The sequence below is a fragment of the Echeneis naucrates genome, chromosome 11 (genome assembly GCF_900963305.1).
Source record: "Echeneis naucrates chromosome 11, fEcheNa1.1, whole genome shotgun sequence".
Taxonomy (NCBI): domain Eukaryota; kingdom Metazoa; phylum Chordata; class Actinopteri; order Carangiformes; family Echeneidae; genus Echeneis; species Echeneis naucrates.
The window spans coordinates 2,656,604-2,678,661 of NC_042521.1; the positions used below are offsets into that span (position 1 = coordinate 2,656,604).

General features: G+C 41.6%; 1 protein-coding gene across 1 annotated transcript; it reads left to right on the plus strand.

The window, feature by feature from the left end:
• Nucleotides 1-609: 609 nt before the first annotated feature.
• atp1a3a (ATPase Na+/K+ transporting subunit alpha 3a) lies at nucleotides 610-21,663 on the plus strand. The gene is made up of 24 exons (XM_029514035.1): nucleotides 610-791; nucleotides 976-1,072; nucleotides 8,936-9,049; nucleotides 9,656-9,715; nucleotides 9,901-10,104; nucleotides 11,206-11,319; nucleotides 11,459-11,593; nucleotides 12,140-12,257; nucleotides 12,667-12,755; nucleotides 12,849-13,028; nucleotides 14,348-14,546; nucleotides 14,919-15,163; nucleotides 15,320-15,512; nucleotides 15,610-15,785; nucleotides 16,021-16,157; nucleotides 16,294-16,444; nucleotides 16,543-16,711; nucleotides 16,968-17,122; nucleotides 17,827-17,950; nucleotides 18,369-18,514; nucleotides 18,797-18,927; nucleotides 19,568-19,669; nucleotides 19,927-20,018; nucleotides 20,303-21,663. The coding sequence occupies exons 2-24, from the start codon at nucleotides 1,067-1,069 to the stop codon at nucleotides 20,329-20,331; spliced, it is 3,069 nt and encodes a 1,022-aa protein (XP_029369895.1). The 5' UTR covers nucleotides 610-791; nucleotides 976-1,066; the 3' UTR covers nucleotides 20,332-21,663.
• The last annotated feature ends 395 nt before the right edge of the window (nucleotides 21,664-22,058 follow it).

Sequence of the window (22,058 nt, forward strand, 5' to 3'; positions counted from 1 at the left end):
GCCCCCACGCTCCAGTGGGGCTCAAAAGCCCAGGGGTTAGGTTAATTATTTAAATGCAAATATGGCAGGGAATTTACACACTAAGAGCAAACTCAATTAAGGCAAGCCCTGCATCACAAGGCACAATTTACTCATCATTCCGGCTTTTAAATACTCATTGCGTTTCTACAGGAAAGACTAAGATAAGTTTTTTTTTATTATTATTATTTATTTATTTATTTATTTATTTTTTGGCCACAGTATTCCCCATTATAATAAAAACAGTGAGAGCCCATCACAGTGGAATTTAAACACACCATAACAACACATTTCAAAGCTTAACTTCATTAAAATGTTCTAACACATGCACTGCAGTGGACAACAGGGCATCATTGATGTCAAACATGCAGAGAAGAAATCTCTGCACAACTGTGCGTCAAACAAAAACTACTGTCCACCACAGAGGACGGAAATGAGTGGCCGGGCCTGCATCACCTAAACTAGTATATTCTTTTCTCCTCTAATTTAATGTCATACTAACCGCCTTGCTAATTTAAAATGTCTTATCTCTGGTTTGTTCAATCTTTCCGTGTCTATATTGAGGCGGAGTAAAACTCCCAGGGAATCCTGAGCGATTCGGCCGCCTGCGCGCAGCCGCGGAGGGAGACGGCATCCAAAGAAGAAGGCAGCCGGCCGGCTCTACTTTCCCCGGCATCACCGACAGGGAGGTGAAGAAGCGCCAACGGCCGCCGGTCATCTCCACACTTATCCCCGAAGAGAGGCCCTTCAGGACGGGGTGCAGCTTCTCCGAGGTGCTCCGCCAGCCGCCGGCGTGTCAAATTACCATACGCTCTTTAATCCTAAACAGAAGAGAGAGGATATTTCAGCATGTTATATTAGCTAGTTCACTGTGTTTTTATTATTATTATTATTATTATTAGAACATTAGCTTGTCAGTTGGAGGGATCCATTTTCTTTTTTCCTTCTCCTTGTCAGCTCCGCCTTAAAGACACCTGTCCCGGTTTGAGCCGAGCCGAAAAAGGCGACTCATCTTCGGAGGAGACCCGACTGAGGAGACTGCGCCGAAATGGGGGTAAGGAAGCCTTAAATATCTGTTTGTTTGTTCATTTCCCCCCCAAAATGTCTTGTTGGTTTGTTTGGATTGTTTTTTTGAGCTTCGGGGACGACGGAGCCAAACGACAACGGTTAAATGTAACGATGTCAAAATGACATTGAACGCGGAGGTTTGTGTGTTAAAGTGCTTTAAGCTAGCTGCTTAACGTTAACGTCATCCGGTATGTTTTTAATCTTTTATGAATATATTCGTTGAGATTACAAACCGTATGTTTTCTAGCTGAAGTGGGTGGCCTCCCCCCTTTCTTTCCTCCGATAATCTGCCATCCTCACTAAAAAATCAGTCACCTGCAAAGAACACCACAGCTCCGCTTTTAATCAATGAATGGCTCATCCTTCAGCCCACACACCCTCGGTGTTAGTTTCATTTTTTATTTATTTTTTTAAAACGCTTACTTGGATCCCAAATGTGCCAAAACAACGTCGTATCTGCTTAGAAATAATCATTTATAGTCATTTAACAAGCAAGTGTCGGAGATGTGTGTGTTTGTGTGTGTGTGTGTGCTCCCTCTCCTCCATCCATCGGTTCCCCAAAAAAATGTAATAAATAATGATTTAAAAAAAAAAGGAGATTACACCCACTAACATCTGGTGCAGCTGCAGAGGATTGAGAAAATTCACAGCTTTCACATAGACGATTAATGGCACCGAGTCCAGCCAGAAAAACGACACCGATGGTGAATCGTATGCAGGTGAAAGGCGCAGTTCAGATCGGGAATACAGAACCGCAGCCCGGACTGCGGAATATCCCGTCACTCCTCAGACTGCAGCGACTCTTACTGTTGTCTGTTCTGTCAGTTAGTCCTAAAAAAAAAAGGAAGGGGGCACTATGAAGTCGTGATCTACATAATTATTTGGCGTTTGGGGGTGCAAAGTGGGAAAGATGCAGAGAGGGTGGAGGCAGCTGGGAATCAAAACCGTGCAACGAGCTGTGTTTCCTTCTCTGTCTGTCTTTTTTAGTTTTTTTTCCACTGAAAATTTGGTGCATTCAAAGAAAATGCTGTCACTGGGTGAGGATGTGGATGCTGCGAAGGTCTTGGGTATCAAATAGGCACAGGCAAGTGCGTCAAAATGGTTCCTCAGCAATGGTCAAATCCCCTCCCTCTTTCTTTCACCACCCACTCTTAAAAAATGTCCTTTGATGTGTCCCAGAGAACGCTGCTCCTCTGGAGGGGACACAACCAAGCCTCTGTCTCATCTTACCCCAGCAGTCTCCAAATGCTTCAATTGTCTGTCAGGTCATGGAGGACATCCTGTTCGAATCACTAAATTTAGACTCCATGATGTCATTCCTCCTGAAAAATCACCCTCACATTCCTGCAGTAGAATCATCATTGTCAGCAGTGAGATAATACATTTGTATATTGCTTCTCTTAGATCATTGTCATCATAGTATCAGATTTGTTCTGGGTCCTCAGCAAGCCTTACATGTACATGTACTCTATTATCAAGGTCCATCCCTGCTAATGAAATATGATAGGCAGTGGTTTCTCCTCTTCTCCACATCTGGGTTTGGGGGTAGGATTAGAGAGTATTCAGTCCGAGTCGTGGAAACGGTGCCGATCTGTCACTGTTTGTAATACCGTCCACTAAATCGCCAGAGGGGGAAACCGCACACTGACTACTCTGACTACTGCGTCAAAGAGTGGAGTTGGGGGGCGGGGGTGGAAACTCCCATGTTCAGGATGTGATTTGCCATTCAGATGGGTGGTGTGAGAGAAGATTCGGGTGAAATAGGCTGTGGTGGGGGTTTGTGAGACTGGAGCGAGGATCAGTTGACAAGGCAACTGGAGACATTTGATCCAGGCTAATCAATTGATACAGTATATTGCTGCAGGAGGAAACAATCATGTTACAGGGTGAATGGAGGGAAGTTTGAGATGAAACAAAGGTCAGCCACTGTCGTGACTTTTTGAGGAAAATGACCAGCACTGTGATTTACAGTGAGTGATAGCAGTAGAGACATAGAGAGATGCCTTTGTGGTGAGTCACCTTGAGAAGGGTGAATACTGGGAAAGATGGAGGAGAGACAGAACACAAGCTGAGATGATGGGATTCTGCTCATGTGCTGTGGTGACACAGATGAGGACCCTGTGGTGGCTTTTGAGGGCAAAATAGAGAGGTGAAGCCTAGAGATAGAGAAGGAGATAAAGAAAAATACAAGGATAAATGCATCTGCTGGTATCCCATAATGCACTGGGTGCAGAAGCGTCAGGAGGAGAGCCAATTGCTGTAGAGCATGGATGGTGCGTGATGTAGATGTGTGTCTCTGAGGCAGGGAGCCTTTTCATTCACACCATCTAATCCATACACAATGTAGCTCTCAACATCAAGAGAACTCTTCATTGTAGTGGCGTCATTTCAATCCTGATGATAATTATCTGTAGCTCTCTAAAACCTGTATACGTAATCCTACACATTCTATGTGAGAGTCAGATTTTCTCAATGTGAAATATTTTATACTGTAATAATTAGAATTACAATTAGTAATAATAATAAGTTAAAATCTGTCATGAATTTCTCTACAGCTCCCATTTTGAAAACTATATACATTAACCTGGAAAAAAAATGCTCTGGTCTACTAATGATATTGAAGCTGTGGACCATTTATCAACCTAACTAATGTATTTTGTATTTTTATTTTATATAACCTCTCAAATTTCTTCAATATCTAATTTTAGTCGTCTTTATTGCATTTATTTTATTTATTTTTTTACTTTCTGGGTGAAGTATAATTCACCCTGACAATGCTTTTTGAGTAAGGATATTTTCCATTTTGGTGTGTTTTAATGGCAAGTGACTTTAGGCTGTGCCATCTTCCTGTAGTCAATTACTGACATTTTAGACTACTGAGTAGCAGCCCTGGCAATTAAATTTTGTTAAAATTCACTGTTAAATATTAAGTATTTGTAGTCACACCATATGTTCTGCTCATGGGCTCTGTTGCATAATTATTTCAGTCTGTCAATATCTCATCAGGACATACTCTGTCCATTGCTAGTTTCCATCTGTTGGTGTGTGGGTGAATTAGCGTAGATCTATACTACTGTTAACTATTCATCAGAGTTTTCCAATGCCACAGATTCTGTGTTTGACATCACTTCCTGTCTGTAAGCAAGAGGTGACTTAGATGTCAAAGATAACTGGCGGTTTTCCATGCCTTCTTCAACACTAGTGTGCAGAAATGACAGGGAGGGTGAGAGAGTTCATGACAGTCATATTACATAACACACCTTCACATTAAATGCATCATTAAAAAATTCCAATACTCCCCTTCTCTCCGTCCTGGTTGACTTCAATTATTTAAATGGACCGAGGATTGCATGTTGCTAGGAAACCTTACATCTCTTATCTATCATTCCATTGGAAGTAGATGCTGTCAGTCTGATTCTGTCAACAACTGCCATTTTCTATCACAGTCTCAGACACATTGTACTCCAGCAGATGACGGATAGTTAAATGGTGGGGAACGGCACAAACTCTGTACTACTCAGTCAACCCTGCTTAAAATGCATTAATATTTCACATCTCAAAATTGAATAGAGAACGAACTTATCTCTTATCCCACTTCATCACGCAGTCAGAATCATGAGTGTGGTGCAGACTGTCTGCTCGTGATGAGACCTTAGTGCAGATGAGTGGATCAGAGTACAAGACAGCAGAGAAACAGATGGACAGCCTGGAGGGAGGAGAATGTAAACAAAGAGGGAGGGTGAAAGGAGGGATAGATGATGGAGGAACCCTCTTAGTGTGTATGTGTGTTTGCCAGTCAGTCTATCAGTATTTTCTAGGTCGTTTGGCCCACTGATCTGTATGATAATCCATGTCTTTGTGTGTGTGTCACTGCTATCATCCACTGAAGCAACACCGGAGATAGTGGACTCTATTGTGGGTAACATGCCCAACAGGATCTTCCATTCAAAGAAATCCGTGCTGAAAATGTGTCATTTTGGTCGCTGAAATGACATTAGTTGTAGTTTAAAAATAGGTTAAAACTCAATGATGAAAAAGCCTAATTACCAAATAGTTGAATATTTTATAATTGCATTTATAGATTTGGTTTGTGTGAATAATTATCACATCGGAAGACATGAGTTGCCAAACAAGCAGCAAAATCTGCTGCTCTCTGTAAAATTAATAAAAAAAAAAAAAAAATGGACAAAGTAAACATACGCTGAAGTCAAATTGAGAAAATAAACCAACATTTGTATAATTAATTCCTTGCTTTCCCATTAAAGCTCATTTGAAGATGCCTAGCCTAGTTTGATATAGCCAACACTTCAAATCTATTAATTTAAATTTATATAAGGCTTATTCATTATTAATTTTTTAACCCCGTCATATATTAACTTAGACTTGACTAAGAGAGTGCAAATAAAAAATGTCCCTGTTGGTGTCTGAGATTTGACCTGTGATTTCAGCGGATTAAAAAATGGCTTAGTCTTATCCAGTCTCTGTCAGATCTATGTCTGCTGTGCTGCAGGCCAGTTTGGATCCAGAATTCAAACAGGCAGAGCAGAGTACACATGTTGAGTATGCAATCTGTCCTGTATCTCAGAAAGGAACATCTGGATGATGCTGGATCCTCCTCAGGCTTTACAGCCTGTAACAAGATGGAGACAAGTTATGTATATGAACAAAGAAAAGAAAATATCCTAGAAACTCGTTCAGTTTAATCATTACTGTTTTATGTCAGTGTCTGTTACTGTACTTCTTTATGGACTTCAGGATATAGAAAACTGAAATAATTGTCAGTATGTAATGAGTCATCCTGTCTCAGAAGGTGTATGAAGTTGTAAAGTTGGCTCAGTAATGTCCTTGAAAGTCATGTTATGTCTGTAAATTGAAAACTGTAGGGGGAATATGTAGCCCTTGATAATTAGGAGTTCATTTTCTTCATTTCACCCTGCTCCTATTTCTTTGATGGAGCTGTCAAATATTTATATATGAATTCATCACATGTCCCCTGTGGGACTGCTTGTGATTCAGAGGGGCCCAGGAGACTTTTTTATTTATCTCAGTATATTTTTAGAAAGGGAAAATAAAGAGCATTTATCCTGAGGCAAAATAAAATGTTGGCAGAAACAAATGAATTACAAACTAGCAATGAGCAAGAAAGTCACTATTACAAAAACTAAATGGATACAGAGTAAAATAGCACAACAAAGTCTGAATGTAATATTACAAATTGATCGATCGATTGATTGATTGTTTTGTTTGTATCTAAGTCAGAGGTATTAGGCTTCTTATTAGTGCTTCTGATTTCAAATATGTTGTCACCTCAGCAGTCTTCATCATGAATGAATGCATGCACACAAGGGCTGAGGAGATGAGGACCTGAAGATCAGAAGGTCTGATGGTTCTGGTTTGACAGAGCACGACTTTAAATGGTGTTTATTTTTAGTCGATGCCTTTGTCTTCACCTCTGGTTGGTTGGTTAAATTGTGGTAGTATGTCTGGGGCAACAGATGGCACGTTGTAGAGAGAGAGAAATCCTGATGTGGTCACTGCTCTGGTGTTACTTCAAATTAATTCAAATCGATTCAGTGAATTTACACTAAATAAATGTAGAAATCAAAATTGTAATCAAATGAATGAGTAAGGATGAATGTGAGACTAGAGAGAGAGGATCATTATTTTTCACTGGGTTAATCTGTCAGTGTAGTAAACAGCTGTAATCTGATGGCCAGCAGCACCCGGGTGCACTGCACGTCCAAACAGATGGCAGCATGTTCACATACACATGTTCGCATGTGTTTGGGAAAATTATCAGCTTTGCAGTTAAGCAAAAATGAAACACATGCACAACTGTATAGATGGAATTAAAGCTCTTCTCATACTGTAGAGGAACACCTGTAGGCAGACATCTATGGACAGATTGTATATACATACTGTTTTGAGTAAATGTATACAATACACACATTCAAACACTAACAACTATCAGAAATGGTTTTTCAGTCAGTGAGCAGCAAAAACAGAAAACAAATCAAATCAGTGTGAAACCTCCAGGTGTAAATTAAACCTCATAAGAGCTTTCCCAGAATAAGTCAACTCTCATCCTCAGGGAGAGTTAAATAGAATCTGATTGTCAATATGTGCATTCCCAAAGTTAATGTGAGTACATTATGGTTGTACGGTGTGAAACATTTGTCCGGTGACAGAACTTCAAGTCATAATTAATTGACAGGTAAAAGCAGCCGTTTGTTGGCTGCACACCCTGAAAATGTTTCCAGGAAATGTCGGCCAAGTTTAGAAAAAAAGTAAATATAAAATGAACTTCCTAAGATTAAACAGGCTATTTAAATTCTCAAAACTGAAAGGGTTTACCTGCAGCAGTAGATTAATTTAATTACCTATACTTCACTTTATTCATCCTACCTCCTAAATCCAATTAATATTTAATAAATGAATTCATTGTGTGTCTGCTTCTAAAAACACAGCTGACTGTGGTTGGTCTCTTTCCCCACTGAGCTGCGATTATTTTTGCTGCTCAGCTTTGTTTTTTGTTTGCTGTTCGCCATGAGAAATTATTGTGACCTCACATTCACCTTCTCTGAACTATGGAGTTTTATGGGTGTGACGTTTTTCACATTTGCATTTTCATATTCACGTAATGAATTCAATTGTGGGTTTTAAACAGACATTTAAATGGCATATTATCAGAAGAAAACGTTTGTGCTATAAAAGGATGGAAGTGTTCTGAAATGCGTAGGTCCTCCACTAATTCAACCCAGAATACGGCATTCATGATTTTGGTATAGTTGTACAGACTGGTGGTTGATAGAATTCCTTTGGGAGGGAGTGTAATACAAACAGCTATTCACAGAAAAATAAATCTTACATTACATCAGAGCCTTAGTGGAAACGACATGTTCACTGACAGGATTTACACATAAAAGAAAGGGTGGGTTTCATTTTAGACAGTTCACATCCTGGTTTTCACTCTTACATCCCTGGGACATTTTTGTTCCTTGCTAAAAACCGCTCAGGATATTCCCTCCACCAGGTTCCTACAATTGTATTTAATCTGGAATCTGAAAGCACTGGACTACATACTCTTATTCAAATTGAGTAACCATCATGTATCCATATCTTCCTAATCCATCTGTATGTGTTGGACTATAGTTGCTAAAAGTCAATCTGATGTTTTTCTCCTCAAGAAGAACTTCATGTATCGCTGTCATTGTCCTTCCTGATGGGTTGAAACAGCATCTGAAACAGCATTCATCATTTCAGAGATCAAAACTGTAGTTTTTCTTGTTCTGGTGTATGCAGACATGCAAGCCTCGACATGTGCACTATTATAGGACACTATTTTTCTCTCTGTCCTGAATGATCTCCTTTATCTTTCTACCCTCTGGCCATTTATTCTCCTCTCAATAAACCCCCCTGTTCTCTCTCTTGATTTTAACAGACTGAAATTTTCCTGTTCCTCTCAGACACAGCAGGATTGTCTGTGGTGTAAATTGCAGTTCATAGGGGAGCTGTTGAGACAGGCCTGTGCTGTAATGATGCTAGATTTGATCAGGAAGTTCCCTTCTCACACAAAGGAATTCTTTCTAAGTTTGGATCTTTTTCTGACTAAATATGGCAAAAATGTCTGTTCTTTACTGCTTTACCTCAAGATGTCATTCCATAAGAGATCAACTTTGAATAGTTCTGGAATGAATAAAGTATTCAGCACATATGGAAGACAGTGTCTTGTGTTGCATTGAGAGATGTTAAAACATAAAATCATGTTTAAATATATTTGTATCTAATCTAATCTATATTTATTGATAACACCAACAGATTCAGTGATCTTGTGTTTGTGTGTTCACAGTATGGACGGTCGGACAGTTACCGCGTGGCCACCACGCAGGACAAGGATGAGAAGGAGTCACCCAAGAAGAAGGGAGGCAAGGATCTGGATGACCTCAAGAAGGAAGTTCCTATAGTGCGTACACTTCTTCCTACTTCTGTGACCTCACTAACATTTCCTGAAACTGGACTATTAGCCTTAGATGCCAATGGTGCTACCATCTTGGTTGTTTAATAGCATCTACCAGATTGGAGGAACCACAAGTACCCAACAAACTAATTTAAGATCAAAACACAACTAGTAGTCTTCCCATACAGAATGGACAAAAGCTTCAATGTCCCAGCTGAGTAGTGAGGAGTTCAGTCCAGTCTGGAGCTTCCACCCATCTTTAATCTAATCTTGAGATATAGTGCACTTGTTTAATGACAGTGTCTGCAAAATAGTGGTCCAGTGTGGTTTGAGGTAATTTAATCCTGTTGTGGAAATCTATTTGCTCCTGCTTGGGGCAGGAAGCCAAACCCACAGGATATCCCTTTGATATAAAAGCATATGAACTGGTACAAATAAACAAAGTGATTTCCAGAATGTCTTACACCATATTCCCAACTTCTGTCACGCATATTTGTAAAACACAAAAAATCTGAATTTATTGCATGGGTGATTTATCTTGAATATAACTTTGAATAGATTTGATCTTTGGCAGACGCTTTTAAATTTTCATTCTATTTCTTCTCTTTGTAGACGGAACACAAAATGTCAGTTGAGGAGGTTTGCAGGAAATACAACACTGATATTGTCCAGGTAGGTTTTTTTTCCCTCATAAAACTGCCATCAGTTCATTAGATTGTTTTATCTCCTAACTTATTCGTCAGTTATATACCTCCCTGTCAGTTTATTTTGTGTGTGGGTTCCTACTGTCCTCGTGCCTCTGCTCACCAACCTTTTTTCCTCTTATCTTTTCTCCCCTTTCTCTCTCCCCCTCTCAGGGTTTGACCAATGCCAAGGCAGCAGAGTACCTGGCCAGGGATGGCCCCAACGCCCTAACTCCACCCCCCACCACCCCAGAGTGGGTCAAGTTTTGTCGCCAACTGTTCGGTGGGTTCTCCATCCTGCTGTGGATTGGTGCCATCCTCTGCTTTCTGGCCTACGCCATCCAGGCAGCCACAGAGGATGAACCTGCCGGGGACAACGTAAGTGTTGTTGGATGGATGATGATTGAGTAAAGTCTCAGGATACCATCGCATGTGCAGAGAAGGCTTGGTGAAGCTTTTCAGTTACAGCATAGAAATAGAAATAGAAATAACCTGAAATATTAAGGTCTTTACCCCTGAGAGGCTAGATATCAAAAACCATTGAAGGAGAATGGAGAAGCGTGAGTTTCTAGTGTGTGTGTGTTCGCTGTCCACCAGTTCATCACTTTACAAAGCAATTGGCTGATTCACTACTCCTGGGAAATGAGGCTGTGTCAAAGATAAAACTGTCTGTATCATGCCCGCCAACCCATCTTCAGAGTGACAGACACCATCCTGTTAGCATCATTTTGGACACCCCACAGGGAGCATATGAATCCTGGCATTGCTAACGACAGGGTAAGAGAAGAGCATTCATGGGTCAGCACGCCTTCACGTTGGGTCAGAGAGCAGAGTAAAGCTGGGAACTGAGGCTGAGCAGCTCTGACACATGAAAAGACAAAATACTCAGTTCAGACTGCAGGGGAGAGAACAGTGGTGAGTCATCATGAGTGACTGAAACAGTATCACACATCCAAAATGTAACTTCACACTCTGATAACTGGCTAAAACGATGTCAGATGACACCGAGAATAGATGTGTGTGCTGATGTGTAGATAGCCGTGTATGGGAAGATCATTTATGACTGGATTTAAACCTTCTAATGGTGAGCCTTTAAAATGGCAGATGATGGATTTACTAACGCAGTCATTAAAGCCACTAACAGATGGGCAGCCTTCAGGTCACACAGCAAACTGGTCTGGTTATCAGCTACAGAATGTGAAATTGGGATGAAAGGCTGAAAGATGATTTTTGTTATTTTTAGAGTTTAAGCTGAATTGAAGCTTCAACTTCCTGAAATAGCTTCTTTACCACTCACTCTCCTGTAAAGTTCAATTTCATGTGAAAATATGACTGTCCCTCCTGTGGTCTATTTTTCTCTTTGCTTCCTCTCATGTGATACATTTTTAGATGACAGTGAAATCACTTAATTAATTTCTGCATTAAATATGAAAGCCTCATCTTTCTTTCTTCCTCCTGTCTCTCTGTTTTCCTCTGCAGTTGTATTTGGGTATCGTGCTGTCAGCTGTCGTCATCATCACCGGCTGCTTCTCCTACTTCCAGGAAGCAAAGAGCTCCAAGATCATGGAGTCCTTTAAGAATATGGTCCCTCAGGTATCTACACCAGAGGCTCTCATAAATACCCCAAGTTTCAAGGGTCATCATCAGAAAAGAATAATTTAAATTTACTGCCTCTAAAAACAATCTTTCTATCTCTATTTCTCACTTGCTGTCTTTCTGTCTCTGTTCTCAGCAAGCCCTGGTTATTCGTGAGGGAGAAAAGATGCAGATCAATGCTGAGCAGGTGGTGGCGGGAGACCTGGTAGAGGTGAAAGGAGGGGACAGGATCCCTGCTGACCTCCGTATCATCTCCTCCCATGGCTGCAAGGTGAGCTACAAGCACAGTTACACTCCTGTAATTATACAGAGGCAAGGATATAACAGCACCTTCCATGGGGCTGAGGGAGGCATCTCTAGAGGAGCAAGTTTCCAGCCTCAGCACAAAGTAATCAGAGTTAGACTAATTCATTCAGATGTTAGTAGCTAAAACAAGCACATTATCGTGCAGTTTCATCATAAAACAGTATTGACAGTGTGGATTAGCAGCTTCCAAAGCTGTTTTTGTTGACATCATTTTCATTGCTGATTCCCAGGAAAAGTTCAGCCTGTAGATGAAAAGATTGCTTTCTTTCTTCATGCTAAATTCACACAGACTTTCAGTGTTTCTGTTCCAATTAATATTCATTCATTCATTAATAATATTAATATGGATATCATTAATATTCATATTATTCAATGTGGATCAAAACAAAAAGAACCTCTGCAGGGCACCACAAACAATTGTGTGTGCAGCTACTCGCTCTTCTTCTTCCTCCTCAGCTTCTCTTCCCCTTTCACACACACTAAAGAAACAGTTTACTCGTGCTCCCTTCAGGTGGACAACTCATCCCTGACTGGAGAATCAGAGCCCCAGACCAGGTCACCTGACTGTACCCATGACAACCCCCTGGAAACCCGCAACATTGCCTTCTTCTCCACCAACTGTGTTGAGGGTAAGGTCACCATCACGATCACCTCAATGTAAAACTCCTTCATCTTTATTTCCATCCTATCCGGTCAATGACATCATCAGAAGAGACCGCAGCCTCAAAACGTGACTTCATGGAAACCTTTACCTGTTACTTTCTGGTTCAACTGTTGTAGTTCATCATGCTGGAAGACCTTAAACTGGCACTGTCCTTCTCACTGTGGCAGATTGGAAAAGAATGATTGATGGTGCCCCCTTGTGGATTTATTGTTCCATTACATACATTCACACAGTCTCTCTGCCATCATTGCTCTGTGAATCCAGAAGTTCATCTGTATTGTTTATTGATTTTTCTTCTGGCACTGTCGTGTTTCCAGAGTTGATAAAGTTGTATATCAATTTAAAAGCACACTTTGTCTCCTCTCTTTCTCCAGGAACAGCTCGTGGTATTGTTGTGTGCACCGGCGATCGCACAGTGATGGGTCGCATCGCCACACTCACATCAGGCCTGGAGACTGGCAAGGTCACATATTCATTATCATGAAAATTAAAAAGAAAAATTAAATGTTAAGTAGCTCACATAGAATTGATCTAAATATCATCTTCTACTCCATAGACGCCCATTGCCAAGGAGATCGAGCACTTCATCCACATCATCACGGGTGTGGCCGTTTTCCTCGGCGTCACCTTCTTCATTCTGTCAATCATCCTAGGTTACACCTGGCTGGAGGCTGTCATCTTCCTCATCGGTATCATTGTGGCCAATGTGCCTGAGGGACTTCTGGCCACAGTCACTGTGAGTTAGCAGAGAAAGAGGAAACAAATGTAGTAATTAAATAGAAAATGTAATTTGTGCGAAGAACAGGAAATTTGGTAATTCCAGTGTGTGTCTATGTTTACAGGTTGGTGTTCATTTGTGTGCTGTTGGTTTGCATTTGTTTGTGTGTGTGTGTGGTGTGTATTGTTCCTTGTTTCCTGTGGACCTGGGTCAAACAGTATTTTCATATTTTCATTCACTCAATAGAAGACAGAAATATAATAAGTGAAATAACATTGATGTGTCGGAAACATTTTTGTATAGATGCCATAAATCTGAATTTGTAGTTTATTTCATACCTCTTAATGCGCCACACTCTGGTAACGTTTGTCATTGAGACCATAAGCTTATTTTAAAGCCTCTCCTAATGTTCAGTGTCATGAGAAGTTTCACCCATGTCTGATTGTGTACTTTCCTTATGAATTGTTGTAATTGTGTCTTACTTTGTGCCATGTTCAGTGTTTTGGCTGATGTCTCTGTGTGTGCTCTTTGTTTCTGTCCCTGCTACCCTTTTCTCTGTGCTTGTGTGTTTCCTCTGGTTTGTGATGATGTTGTATGTTTACTTGCATATGTGTGTGAGTATGTTTTTTGTGCTTTAACATTCTCTCTGTGTCAGTATCATTTTCTGTGCTGTTCTGTCTCTGGTTGTGTATCTCTGCCCACATCTCTTCCCCAAGGCAGCCCACGTGTTTCTGCATCTCTTTCTCGCTCCATCATCTTCTTTGTGTCTCTCTCTCTCTTCCAGGCCAGTTGCGGTGCTGTCTGCAATGACAACGGCTAGCTAATGTAATGACATTAGGCTAATGACTAGTCCATGAATTTAATTCGGCCTCTTCTGCTTGGCCTTGGCTAGTTCTGTTTGGCCCATGGTTCTTGCCGTACTTGGCATGGTGACATATTGCACCGCTGCTCTGCTTTACTGCTTCACTCGTTCATGCCTCATGTTCTCTCTGCATTGCTCGTTGGGCTGTGTTTTTACTTTTGGATGGAAGTTTTTAGTGCATTTTGCTAGAGATGGACTTTGCAGTGATCAGGATTAACATCTCCAGGAGTGCAGGTGTTTTAGTGCTCAGGTGTGGTTCATTGTTTGAAGTACAGAGAATTCTTCTGCTGATTGGCAGTTTATTCTAAGGCCTGGAGATGTTCATCTCTGCTGTCAGTTTACTCCCATAGATCCTAATTATCTTTTTTCTTTTTTTCCTTTGGTTTGTTTCCATTCTCTTTTCTCCTATTGTCAAAAACTTCTTTTCTTCCTCCCTCTTGCTGTTCCTCCTTTGCTTTTGTTTCTCCTCTCTTAGGTGTGTCTGACACTGACTGCTAAACGAATGGCACGTAAGAATTGCCTGGTCAAGAATTTAGAGGCTGTGGAAACTCTTGGCTCCACCTCCACCATCTGCTCTGACAAGACCGGCACCCTGACCCAGAACAGGATGACTGTGGCCCACATGTGGTTCGACAACCAGATCCATGAGGCCGACACTACTGAGGACCAGTCTGGTGAGATTTTTCTCTCTTGCTTTTATGCAGAGTGTATTTAATAATTCCTTTATGCCACATATTAACAATGCTGTGACTGCTGTTTCTTTGTGGCATCAACTACTGGCTAGCATCCAGCATGACTATCTGCCAAATGCCAAGAGCTTGTACAATATATGTTTGGCAGAAACCTTTTATTCTTACTATTACCATTTTGTTAAATCAAATTATTGTTCTTATCCTGCTGTCAAGCTTTGCTGCTTAGAAGCCAAATAATCAAGATTTAAAACTGCAGAGTAGAAAAGAAGAAATGTTTACGAGCTGGGTTATCAGTGTCAAAAGAGGGTGTTTGGTCCCTTGAATAAATGTTTTCATTACCCTGATCATCTCTAGGCTCCTCCTTCGACAAGAGCTCCCAAACATGGGTGTCTTTGGCCCGCATTGCTGCCCTCTGCAACCGTGCTGTGTTCAAGGCTGGTCAGGAGTCTTTGCCCATCCTCAAGCGGGAGGTTGCTGGTGATGCCTCAGAGTCGGCCCTGCTTAAATGTATTGAGCTGTCGTGTGGCTCCGTCAAGACCATGAGGGACAAAAACAAGAAGGTTGCTGAGATCCCCTTCAACTCCACCAACAAGTATCAGGTCTGCAATCTCAGTTTACTGATGAAAGGAGAGCATGCAATCACAAACAGATTATGTCACGTCAAAATAGCAAATTAATATAAGTTCAGTTCAGTTTAAAATGCAGAAATTGTCTTCAGTGTTTATTATACTGTCTCTTTAATCTGCTCCCATCAGCTTTCTATTCACGAAACTGAGGATGAGAACAACAACCAGTACCTGCTGGTGATGAAGGGAGCCCCAGAAAGGATCCTTGACCGCTGCTCCACCATCATGATGCAGGGCAAGGAGCAGCCCATGGACGATGAGTTGAAAGAAGCTTTTCAGAACGCATATCTGGAACTGGGAGGACTGGGAGAGAGAGTACTGGGTAAGGATGAATGCAGCATAAACAGCTCCATATGTACAATAAACTCTTACATTTGCTGTATCCTATTATATCATAATGTATCTATGATTCACTCCAGGTTTCTGCCACCTGTTCCTACCGGAGGACAAGTATCCCAAAGGCTTTGCCTTTGACACCGATGATGTCAACTTCCAGACAGACAACCTTTGCTTTGTGGGCCTGATGTCCATGATCGACCCTCCCCGTGCTGCAGTGCCTGACGCTGTAGGCAAATGCCGGTCTGCTGGCATCAAGGTGGGTCATCTTCCAAATGTGACATTTAAAAGACTTGAAAGGTCAAGCATTGCACCTACCTGAATGTGAAGACAGTAGACCACTGTCTACCGTCAACAAAAAAACTGCAGGAAGAGTTTTTGTTTTGTTTTGTTTTGTTTTTTTTCCTTGTTCTTTCATCCCAGCATCCATGTTCTGATCATTCTTCTTGTCATACTTTAATCCTCTCCCTCTATATCTTGTTCCTTCCTTTCAGGTCATTATGGTGACTGGTGACCACCCAATCACAGCCAAGGCCATTGCAAAGGGTGTTGGTATCATCTCCGAGGGCAATGAGACAGTGGAAGATATCGCTGCACGCCTCAATATCCCCGTCAGCCAAGTCAACCCCAGGTAAGACCGAAAACAACAACTGGGATAGGACAGGTATTCGTATAGTCTCAGCAGCATGATATCTTATGACTTTATATGGCATTGGTCATTTTCAAAAGTCACAAACAGATTATTTTCTTTCTCCCGTGTTTGACAGGGATGCCAAAGCCTGTGTGATCCATGGCACAGATCTGAAAGACCTCAGTCAGGAGCAGATGGACGATATTTTGAGGAACCACACAGAAATCGTTTTTGCCAGGACCTCCCCACAGCAGAAACTCATTATCGTAGAAGGCTGCCAGAGACAAGTACTGTACCAAAAACAGTCACAAACGGGGAGACGCACATAAAGGTTTTTGGGTTTTCTGCCCTGAATGGAAACTAAAAATCCAAATTTTTCTGTCAGGGTGCCATTGTGGCCGTGACAGGTGACGGTGTGAACGACTCTCCTGCCCTGAAGAAGGCCGACATTGGTGTTGCCATGGGAATCTCTGGCTCAGATGTGTCCAAACAGGCCGCTGACATGATCCTGCTGGACGACAACTTTGCCTCCATTGTCACAGGAGTAGAGGAAGGTGAGCAAAATATAAAATCAAATTAGAGCACTGCTGTTAGGAGGAAGAGATTGAAACGACAAGGGAGGGAGAAGGGTCAGTCGTGTTAAAACGTGTCAGGCCTAAAAAGAGAAAATAAGCGTCAACAACAGAGCCTAATTACTTTTGTTATATTATTTTTACTTTCCTTTTTGGGGTTCTTTTGTATTGTCTTAAAAATTAACAAGTGATAGGAGTCTTTTTCAGGAGTCTTTTTATTATCACGTTACTTCTACAGGTCGTCTCATCTTTGATAACCTAAAGAAGTCCATCGCCTACACTCTGACCAGCAACATCCCAGAGATCACCCCCTTCCTGTTCTTCATCTTGGTCAACATCCCACTGCCTCTGGGCACTATCACCATCCTCTGCATCGATCTGGGAACTGACATGGTGAGGGAGACAAACATACAAGTAACCAGGCAGCAACACCAGATAACACCAGACAGACTCACAGTTGTCCCATCATCTAAACTAATCAAATAGAGCCACTGATATCAGAGACAATCCAACACAAAATAGAATTTTTTTCTGAGTTCCTGATCACAAACAAGGCAGGAGCGATTTGTCCATACATGTGCAGAGCACAGTACAGTATGTGAAAAGGACACTGGGTGGCAGTGTGGGACCATCACTGAAGGTGAGCTTTCTCAGTAGCTTTGTTCAATAAGCAGACTGAAATTTGCAAAGAGCTCAGTGAGTTATTTTTAAAGCACAAAAGCAGAGAACAGATTTTGGAGAAGCAGAGAATATGGTGATGCCATGAGAAATAAAAGACAGGGAGAAGAAAAGGAGATGAGATCTGAGCATGAAGAGTAATTTTTACATTTGCTCATGCGTGTCTGCACTTACACGTGTGACTCAACAGTCACTCAGAGAAAATCCATATAGAAAGAGAAATTCTAATATTCCCCAGTAATTTACATCCTATAACCAGCAGGTTTTCATGCTTGGGGAAAGCCTCATGGTAAAATAAATCCCAGTAAAATATTCTCCTCTAAAAATGGGAACATTGTACCAAAAGCCAGTTTCACACACAGTGTGAACATCCCCAGTATAACAAAGTCCACGTCTTCTCTCCATGCCTCACCTCTCAGGTGCCAGCCATCTCTCTCGCCTACGAAGCAGCAGAGAGCGACATTATGAAGCGCCAGCCCAGGAACCCTCTGAGGGACAAACTGGTCAACGAGAGACTCATCAGCATCGCCTATGGACAGATTGGTGGGTGCCACACACTCCAAAAATAACATTGAAAGTGCTTTGTGGAGCATTTTCTGTCTTTTTAGAGGCTCCAGATCTGTCTACAAAATGGGGTTTTATTTCCTTCGCACTGGGCTACAATAATCTTACTGCATCATCATGCTGACATTGACCTACTGCAGTACAGCTCCATCTGGAGTCTGGATGGTGAAAGACTTTGTGGTCTTTTCTACTAGTCTGCAAATTTAATACAATAGATGTAATAATTCCTAGTAAATTTTGCCCAGTATCTCATGACTCTCCATGTCTCTCTTTCCACAAAATTGTGCTTTTTGTTTTTTTTTTGTACATCTCAATATTCAGTGCTTTTCTTGTTTGTATACAATTTGACTCTGTCAGATTAAATGAATCGTTTAATAATCAAAATGTGTGTGTGCAGGTATGATCCAGGCTCTTGGTGGTTTCTTTGCCTACTTTGTCATCATGGCTGAAAATGGTTTCCTGCCATCTCTGCTTGTTGGCATCCGGCTCAACTGGGACGATCGCTCCACCAACGACCTGGAGGACAGCTATGGACAGCAATGGGTATGACACCGCACTGCTTCTCATCCTCCTCAGTTACTTTCTTGTATGGAGGATTATGGAAAATAGGCAGATGTCACGTGCTTTAATCATTCATAAACCGAGCTCCCAGGATAATGAATTTGATAACACTAATCTCTGTGATAAGTCCACACAAAGCCAGACTTAGTCTAAAACAAAGGCCTTCTGCCAAGACTCACCATTTTGTCCTCATCAAATATACAAATGAGACAGATGATCTGAGAGGCTCACATTCTGTTCATCCTTCTCTCTCCCTCCATGAAGACCTATGAGCAGCGCAAGATTGTGGAGTTCACTTGCCACACAGCCTTCTTTGTCAGTATTGTGGTGGTGCAGTGGGCAGATGTCATCATCTGCAAGACCCGACGTAACTCTGTGTTCCAGCAGGGCATGAGGTAAGTACACCATGATCTAAAACTGAATGATGCTGAACCGAATGAAAATCAATGCACATTCAAAGGCTGGAGGGAGCCTCAAATTCTGGAACAATGTGTTGCTATTGATGCTTAGAGCAAATATCTGCTTCTGATTTAATGTAGCCAACATCAGACATCAAACACTGTCTCATTCTGAAACATTTCAAATATCCAATAGTATCCTCCCCAGGGCTTCTCTTTTATCCATTAACTTTTATTTAAAATGGCATTTTGTGTTATTGAACTCTGGATTGTGTGAGTTACTAACACAGAGTCAGTGACCTGTTGTACATTTGACTGAGCAACTCCCAAAAAGGATGATGCTGATAGCAGTGATCTATATTTCCTTCACTAATCTGCAGCAGCATTTGTAGTGTGAGCTCACAAACCCAGATCCAGGCTTCATATTCCTATATAGATGTAGATGGAAGCTGATGGAGTCCTCTATTTATAGATGAGTGCTACAGGAAAACCCTCCAAGTCTTTTTAGTCACTGGGGATATTGATCAGTTTGCTCTGATGCTTCTTTTTTTACCATTTCTTTGCCATCTTCATGTTCCCCTGCTTACTTTGTCTGCCTTAAATCAACTTCTGTGTCTGTGCTTTTCTTTTCTTGCAGGAATAAGATTTTGATCTTTGGCCTGTTTGAGGAAACGGCCCTGGCTGCTTTCCTGTCCTACTGCCCTGGCATGGACTTGGCACTACGGATGTACCCTCTCAAGTAAGTGACATCAGAGCAAATCAACACTTCCAAACAGTAAAATCCACTCATATTTATATTTCATACTTAGTTTTCTTCTGGAATCAAAGAGCAGTTAAAGTACTTAAACGTTTCCTAGTTTATTTTTGAGTCAGTGAGACGTCTGAGGACATTTTATTAGATCTTGATCAGACAAAAGACGGATTAATTTCCTATATAATCATGGAGTTTTGATCCACTCTGTTCTCACTCTGTCCATCATCCTTGTTCTCTCTCAGGCCCAGTTGGTGGTTCTGTGCATTCCCGTACAGTTTCCTAATCTTTGTTTACGATGAGATCCGAAAACTCATCCTTCGCCGAAACCCTGGAGGTATGATAACACATAAAGGCAGATTCTTTCTTTGGTCTCATGAGTGAAACGTGTTGTGTGTGCATGCAGTCTGGAGTTGGAATCAGAATAACAGCTCAGTATGTATTTGTAGTCATATCGTCCTGAGAAATGTTACACGATATCCTTTAAAGGCCAAAGAGAGATGACCAAAACAGACTCCCCCCTGCTCAGGGCTCTGGATAAGTGGTGTTAATCAGTGAATGAGATGATTTGGTAGGTAACAATTTTCTCTTTTCTTTTTCTTCTTCTCTTCATCTCCGCAGGCTGGGTGGAAAAGGAGACATACTATTAAACTATCAGCACGTCATTTACTTCTCACCCCGTCCTCCCCTGAATTCATCTGTCCTTCTCTTTCCCCTCCTTCCTCTTTCCTCCCTCCCTCCATCCGTCCCTCCTCTCAACATAATCACACTGTACAAGAAACCTGTTTACTCCTACAGTTCATCCTCATCTTGAAATAAAAAAAAAGAAAAACAAATCACAAAACGCCAAGATGACGAGAGGACCAATGACAGAGGAGGAGGGAATGGGGGAGAAGGTGGGGGTGTAAATCTTCCCTGTCCTCTCTGTCCCTCTGTCCCCTTTTTTCTATCCAAAGTCTATACAGCATTCGTCTGCCAGTAACACTGTTTGTGCCGATGCTTATTACTACTCTGTCTGCTGCGGTCGCTCTTCATACGTGAACTTAGAACACGCCCTTATGTGGAATGGACTAAAGATTAGAATGAAACAAAAACCTGACTGTTCCACTCGCGATCTTGCCAAGCAGGACAACAACACGGCAGCTCCCGTCCCAACAGGCGATTTGAGTGGGTGGGTGGCGTTATCTTTTTGTTTCCTTTTCTTTCTTGTTTTCCTGTCAGAGAAAAGCCCCCAGATCCAGCTCTCTAATCACTGCCATTTCTCGCCATTCGCCACTTTTACTTCTCTCTCCCTCTCTTTCTATTTACTCACTGCCAATCTTCTACTGCCGTCCTCCTCCCTCTGTCTTCCTCCCCTGTTAATAAAGAATCAAACTCACCATAAAACCAGAGCACTCACTCACTCATGCCCTCAACAGGGTGGAAAAAAAGGTCACTTCCTCTCCCTCCCTCCCTTCCTCCCTTCTCCTCCTCCCCGTGGTGTGTTTTTTTTTTTTTTTTTTTCTGCTTGTGTTGTTTTCTAATAGACGACTGGGTGTTTTTTAAAGACGAAATTGTTCGTAAAAGTTGTTTTCTTAGTTTTTTAAGTTTGGAGTGGGTCTGAGAGCTGCTTGTTTTCATTCGGACATGACCAAGCCCACTGTTTCTCCCTCCTCTTCCTCTCTGCTTTCTCTCTCACTCTCTTCCTCTAACTCCCTCCACCCGCTGATCCGTCTGTTTGTCTGTTTGTGAACACCGTGCAAACCCTCCGTCCTTGTAAACTTCCACTTTCACCACCTGCCTCTTCTTCTCCCACCCTTTCCCTGCCCGCGACCACCCCCCCCACCCTCACCCTCCCCCCGTTAAAATAAAAATACAATCTTTCTGTGTCCTCGGAAAAAGAGATTTCTCTCCAATTTCATTATTTAAATCAGTGGAAACATGTAATAAGGCACTGTACCTTAACTTGCGAAACAGCAGCAAAAAAAAGAAAGAAAATGAAATAAAATAGAAGGATCTCTCTTTTTTCAGTTTGGTCTCCATTTTGTTTTGTGTGGAGTTTTGTCAGAAAATGGAAATAAATGCTGACCAACTCTTATTTACAGCAGTAGTGTGAAATCATCTGTTTATCAACATTAGAGTCTGATACTATGAGCACATCACCTGTCTGAATACGACATTTAATCCAGATCATTTAAGTTACATGGTTCATTAATAATCAGTGGCAGAAGATGAAGAAACCTGCTCCATGATAACCAGCTGAAGACCTGCACAGAGCCAACAGGTATCAAATTACTGCTTTCAGGAAACTGCTTTTCACACTCGGTCCATTTAGTGGCTGAACAGTTTAATCTGATGGAGCTCGGTCTTCGTCTCCACCGACTCCTCAGAGGGCCGT